The sequence below is a fragment of the Alligator sinensis genome, unplaced genomic scaffold (assembly GCF_000455745.1).
Source record: "Alligator sinensis unplaced genomic scaffold, ASM45574v1 scaffold147_1, whole genome shotgun sequence".
Classification (NCBI taxonomy): Eukaryota; Metazoa; Chordata; order Crocodylia; family Alligatoridae; genus Alligator; species Alligator sinensis.
Genome location: NW_005841847.1, coordinates 1649086 through 1656137, shown reverse-complemented (window position 1 = coordinate 1656137; position 7052 = coordinate 1649086). Strand labels below are relative to the sequence as shown.

At 39.6% G+C, this 7052-nt stretch overlaps 1 protein-coding gene across 1 annotated transcript in view; it reads right to left on the bottom strand.

Annotated features, from left to right (window-relative positions):
* Window positions 1-466: 466 nt before the first annotated feature.
* PDZRN4 (PDZ domain containing ring finger 4) overlaps window positions 467-7052 on the bottom strand; it is a 392096-nt gene continuing 385510 nt past the window's right edge. Inside the window, exon 10 of the mRNA XM_014521705.2 lies at window positions 467-2588. Within this exon, the coding sequence (XP_014377191.1) occupies window positions 1068-2588 (1521 nt within the window). The 3' untranslated portion in view covers window positions 467-1067. The remainder of the gene's footprint in view (window positions 2589-7052) is intronic.

The window sequence follows — 7052 nt, the reverse complement described above, 5'->3', positions numbered from 1 at the left end:
CACCAGATGAGTTTGACACCCTGCCCTAGGGTAAAGAAGCCAGAGAAAGTATGTTTGATGAGCAGTTATGACTTACTTGTTTGAAAGATCGGAACACACTGATTGTACTTGTTTAATTAACAACAATAACAATAACAAAAACAACATCATGGGGGAAAGTAGTAATAACTTGGGCTCTTATGTGTGTTCTTATAGGTATACTCTGTTTTCTTACTAAGCAAACCTCCTGAAGTTTTGTATGAGGAAGAAAAGCAAGACTAGGTCTACTGAATAAAGTTTATAAGAAAATAATGTTAGGAAAAAGCTGTATCTGCTTCATAGGAAATACTGATTAGTGCACTGTGTCCTTTAATTCTTCATTTAAAAAAATTACATGTGGAAATAAAGTAATCAATTAAACTCAAGGAACTCTTGATATTTTTTTCCCCTTAAAGATAAGCAATAATTTATTTCTCTTTCATCTTCACAATTATCACATATTACCTAGCTACATGAAGAATGCCACTACATACCACAGGAGAATTGCCCACCTACATTTACTTGGACAAATACAATTGCAATTTACAGGTTAAATGTTCTGTACAGTGTGTTGGTGGAAAAGGTCATTCTGATCCGTATGAGGGGATGTAGGACATGACTTATTAACAGATGCAATTTAACATGTAAAAGTTTAACAACTTGTTATGCCAAGAAGCAAGGATACTGTATAAAACATTTTGTTTTGGTATTGGATTTTTACTAAAGTAGAAAAAAGAAAACTATAGAAATAAATCCAGATCTTAACTTACAATACATACATTAAAGTAAGAAATTGAGTGGCTCCTCCATTTTTTTGTTTACTTTTCTTTTTTTTATACAAATGAATATTATGAATATATTGCATGGTAAAGAAAGATTGCCCGCTAAGGAAGGTACCATTATATGAAAAACAAATGAAAATTACCAAGTTATTTTGCTTACAAAAAAGGCCAAACTATAAACAGTCACAAAATATATAAAAATGCCACATTGAACGAGGCAATCAGACTCTACCTAAACTGGTAGTATACTCTTTGAAACAGTTGTGTTCATACAGTAGTAACTGATAGAAAGGCATTATGCACTCTTGTGCCATCTGGAGACTTAGCACCATGTGTCATTAGTTCTTGGATTGTCATCCAGTTGTCCAAAATTTTCTTGTTCCTCTTTTTCATCATCTTTTTGTGACTGAGTTCAATAATGTTAATTTCTTTTTTGCCCTCGCTGCCACTTTGTGGACTTTCCTTAAGACACTCTAACCTGCTCCGCATCATGAACTCTCGCCGCCGCCTCTGCTCCTTGGCTCTCACCAAATGCTGCTTCCGCTCCTCTTTGCTCCAGTAACGTCCCATTTTCATTTCACTCATTGTATCATCATCCGTTGTCATTCCGCTGCGCTCCTCTTTAATTTTTAAGGCACGTTCCTTCAGGATTCTGTCTCGTACTGGTCTCTTTGTGATATATCTTGTTCCATCACTTCTTATTTTCACTTTCCATTCCATCTTCGGTTCTGTACACTTCGATGAATCTTTGCACATGCTCACTAGGCTGAGCTGACTTTGGGCATACTCTACAGCAGATTTCTGTTGGATCAGCTGCATATAGCTTTGATAATGTTTTGCGTGTGCAGGTATATTCCCATATCTGTATGATGAACTGTGATATGGAGATAGGTAAGGAATGTGCTCAGTGCTTTGCTTCTCCTGGTCTGTGAATTTGCCGCTTTCTGAAACCATTACCTTATCTTCAACAGTACTGCTTTGCTCAGTAGTTTTGGTTGGGGTTGCCTCTCTGCTACTCTGTCCAGAAGACAACTGGTTAGCTACAATTGTACTTCTCAGGTTTTTCCTATTGGTGATGCTGATCATTCTCTGGAGTGAGCTATCAGGAGATCGGTCAACAGTCAGTGGAGTGCTCCTGCAGCTTTCTGCTGTGTTGTAAGCACTGGAGCTATCTTTGTCAGATTTCTCAGGGTGCTCTATGATATCATCCAGTTTACCTCTTTGTACATCTATGCTGGTGTTATAATTCCTGAATCCTCCATCATGTAAGGCCCAAATATCTCCATCCTCATCCCTCCCCTTTTGAAGCCTGTGAGCCTGCATAATGTTCTGACACTCGAGTTCAATATTCCTCAATTCCTCATTGAGTAACTGTAGCTCATGCTCTACCCCATCTTGTTCCTTTCTGTTACACTCTATTGTACTGCTTGAGTAATATAGGTCATATTCACCATGGTTTCTAATCTTGCATTTGAGTTCCAGGAGTTGCCGAAACCTTTCACAGTCCTCATCTTGGTTTCTAACAAAATCTGATTCAATATATTCCCCAGACACAAAGCTTTCATTGCACTGGAGTTCAACACTTCCTAAAGTATCTTGGCTCTGGCCCAGCTCCCGCTTGCTTTGTAGGGCAGCAGTGCTCTGCTCCTCAGGTGCATTCTCCTGCTCCGAGCTCTCATCATTACGTAGACTCTCATCTGTGGGCCCCACTCCACTGTCTTTCTCATGGTTGTTGGATGATGAAGTTGCAGTGTCTGTTGTGCCATCCTCTTCCTCATGCTTCTTTGGCTAAGGAAAAGAAGAAACCAAACAATGACAAGATACAAGCCGTATTAAATGTAAATATTTTCAATCTGAGTTTTGCTTAAACAGTTGAGTTCTAATTTAACCTGAGTGAAAATGGTTGACTGAACCATATCCCTACTTGCTTATTCCTTTTAAACTTCTCTAGGCCTCATGCTTCAGTCTCCAGAGCCCACCTGGATTTCTGAAAGTTGGGAGAAGAACGGTGGAGGAAGTAGAGCACTGTTAAACCACTGACATATCTTCCAGAGACAGGAAATAAATACTTCCCTCCCCAGCGAAGCCAACTTAGCTCAATGCTTAAAGATAATGATCACCATACGGTGCATTGCTTTTAGCTCTGGATTATGGCCAGACACTGGTGGAGCTAAGCTCTTCTCAAACCTGAGGCAAACTTTATGCCTGCATAACTTCAAAAATTAGATTAAGCTGCTCTTACGAAACATAGGATGTTATAATAAGGATTATTTTTACCAGTGGGGCTATTATATTGTGTCTACACATACTGTACTTCACTACCAGCAAAAAAAAATATTTTTGCTCTTGGCTTTTATTTCACTCCTGACTCATGGTACCTTCCTATTTATTGTACACTTTAGTGCCAAGAGTATTAGCAAACATTGTACTGAAGGAGTGTATGTATTTCCTTTTTGTAACTGAATGTGCTACAGGCATTCCCCCTCCTCCCTTTTCTCTAACACTATCATCCAAAGTGCAATTTACATAGCCTATTTACTGTATGCCTAAGTGCAGCCAGTATCAGCCTAAAGTGCTTTCCCCTTTTAAAGGTGTAATTACATAATTAAGTATAATGGTTAGCGAGATTAAAGAGAGAAAAAAGGTACAGTGCACAAGTAACAGGAAACAAAATTCAAGAGGGCACACAACAACAGCTGATTCTTCTAACATGAAAGATACTAGAAGATACAAAAAAGGCCCCCACCTACCCAGTGTGCCATTAGTACTTTAGAACAATGAACCCTTCAACTATTTTCTTTTCGCTTATTAGAAAAGAGGGGGTAACTAGGTGGCACAGTTTAAAAAAAATAAACAGATATAAAGTGTCAGGAGTGAAGCAAATTCAGAATAAATCCCATCACCAGCAGCAAGCAAGCGGTCATAACAGAGTTATCAAAAATGAGAAAAGTTTCTCTCTTACTAGCTGGAAAGCCTTGTTAGGAAAGTGCTATCCTTACAGCAGTATTACATATTTTAAACATACACATCAGCTCAAAGAACATATGTAGTGGTAGTGAACTATATACTAAACATAGCCTTGCCTTTACCCACTTGGCCACCACCCATACCAATTGCAGAATCAGCCTCCAGAATGTAATTTGTTAAGAGGCTAGGGTAAGTGTCATTTAACCCTGAATAGGTGAGAAATTAAAAATCTGATATTTCATGGTCTTTTAGGCCAGGAAACTTTTGGAAGGCTCCCAGATACTAGAACTTAAAACTGCAATGTTACTGTGGACATGAAAGGTGCTTGCAAATGTAACCCCCCCCCCCCCCCCCAAACTGCACTTTACCGGGAGAAGCAGTGCATTACTTTTACCTAGCTCTGCAGCATCTGTATAGGTTGGGCGCTTCAGCAGGGCTTTTTCGCACTTTTATCTAAAGCTGATTCAACCAGCTATTAGATAAAGCACCAAAAAAGGCCCACTAAAGCGCCCAATCTATACAGATGTTGAGCGAGCCGGGTCCAACTAACACACTGCCTCTTTTGGGCATGTTCTGGGTGCAGGGCAGGAGTGAACAGTTAAATGCTGTTTTTGTTCTTTTTTTTAATGTCTGCAAGTAGCCAGAAGTATTATAGTGTAATTGTTAGAGGTTTCTAAAATTTATAGCTATGTATTTTTCTCTCTGAGGTCTTTACAGTTCTGCTTAGAGCAACTAAAGTATTTTGGCTTTATAGGAAGAAGGAAAATGAAACACAGTATCAATAACATTTTAAATAGCTCTAAAACATTTCTGAATTAGTTCTTTTAAAATGTGAGGCATACATACAGAATATATGCTGGCATGTTTCAGTGGTATATAGAAGATTTATCAATAGTTTGAGATGTAAGCAACGTTACCGTTCCATGCTTATGACAATAAATTGTTTTTACCACACCATGTTTTCTTTTTTTGTAATATTCCTTTATTTCTTCTTCCTCTGTGTGGCAGATACATTGCTGTGAAGGACTATGAACCTCATCTAAAGACTTTTTAAGATTTCATACATTTTTCTAACATACCCATGGAACCTTAGTTTCAGTTTCAAAAGGAATTCTAGAATTCCGGACTTAGTAGCAGTGGTTTTTCAATCCCATAACCAATTAAAGATTTAAAAAATATTACCTGTCTGCACCAGAACAAAACCATCATCTTTAGAAAGAAGAAATGAGGAAGACTCACTCTGAAATAGCCTAGTGCTTAAAGTACTCCCCTCAGATGTGGGAAATCCATGATTAAGCTTCTGCTTTGCCATCTCCCTCATCTTGGTAAGTACCCTAACCACCAAGCCATTGGGACGGGTTTCTCACCGCCTCTCCTATTGGAGCCATCACACTTTATTTGAAAATAAACCTTTGTTGGATTGTTAACAAGGCACTGGAAGAAGGAAATATGCATTTCTGCTTTTTCAACTCCTATTCAGTTTGCCAACTTTGAAGAAACTAAATCATAGAAAAAAGATATTCTTTCTTCACCTGCTGGCACTAAAAACAAAAGTAATCAGGATAAATTTAATTATAACATATATATATATATATATATATTCAAAATAACAGAGACTGACATTTGTAAAAAAAATCTAAATGTCACTATTTGCTCAGTTGTAAAGACAAAATAATTGAAGCGGGGCACTTCACAAGCATGGTGGGGACCATGGTATTTGCTTAAAATGGTATTTGCTTAAAATGCAGTACATGATACTATGACATATGTATAAATTACCCTTGGGACTTAGACTTCTGAGTACCAAAGTTACTTTTTTAAACTTTACACATTATTTATTGAAATCCTGTTTTTTAAATGCACATTGACTGTTGCTCCACAATTACTTCTGTTTGAAAGACCAAGGAACTCAGTAAGTCTCATCTATAGAGAAAGAACTACAGATGATGAGAATCCTAACCTGGTGGTACATATAATCTAGCAGTAAGTGAACCTCAAAAAATTCTGTATTTCAACTTGGATAAGCACTCATTCTTGTAAGAATGGCTAATCTTGCAGACATTGCTCTCACTCTGGCTTTACAATATTTATTCTCTAATCTAAACTACAACATTTATTCTGTAACCTAACATCTAGAGTGTTGTTAAAGTTTGAAAGTAGAGAGTCCCAGTGCAGAGACTGAATCGGTCCTGTTGCTCCAAACCAGGAGAGTGGGCTATCTTATCAGCCTCTGATGGCAAATGCAATAGTGACAGAGGCGTGGAGAGCTGCCAGGAAGATAAAGAACAATATTGCACATGCCACTTACGTGTGTTAAATGCATTTAAAATTTTAGTGTCCATGTGATCAAGCAGCAGATAACATGTTAAGTGTGCTTGTATCATAGCAAACACAACTTTTTGGGTAATGAGTATCTATAGATTGTATTATGTTCAGTTACCATCAACCTGCTCTATAGAGATAATAGGAGTAATTTGTGCTCCTCCAGTATTCCAGAATGTACCACTCCCAGCCCTGCCCACCCAACAACTCTTGCTCCAGGGAATGATCTATTTACCCACCCAAGCTCTACTGCTCAGGGGGGTGGTGCTAATCCCAAGGCAACACCTGTACCCACTCCTAGGTGTGACCCTGACCCACATGGCATCACTTGAGCACCCATAGATTTCATAGACATAGATTTCATAGACATCAGGGCTGGAAGGGACCTAGGAAGATCATCGAGTCCAGCCCCCCGCCCAAAGGGCAGGAAGTCAGCTGGGGTCATAGGATCCCAGCAAGATAAGCATCCAGTTTCATCTTGAAGGTGTTCAATGAAGGTGCTTGAACCACCTCCGGTGGCAGGCTGTTCCAGACCTTGGGGGCTCGGACAGTAAAGAAATTCTTCCTTATGTCCAGCCTGAAACGATCTTGAAGTGGTTTGTGACCATTCGACCTCGTCATCCCTTGGGGCGCTCTGGTGAACAAACGTTCCCCCAGATGCTGGTGGTCACCCCTGATAAACTTGTAGGTGGCCATCAGATCACCCCTGAGCCTGCGCTTTTTCAGGCTAGAGAGCCCCAGGGCTCTCAGCCTGTCATCGTAGGGTCTACTTCCCTGACCTCTGATCATGCGCGTGGCTCTTCTCTGGACTCTCTCAAGCTTCTCCACATCCTTTTTGAATTGTGGAGCCCAAAACTGGACGCAGTACTCCAGCTGCGGCCTCACTAAGGCCGAGTACAGGGGGAGAATGACGTCCTGGGATTTGCTTGAGAAGCATCTATGGATGCAAGCCAGCGTTTTGGT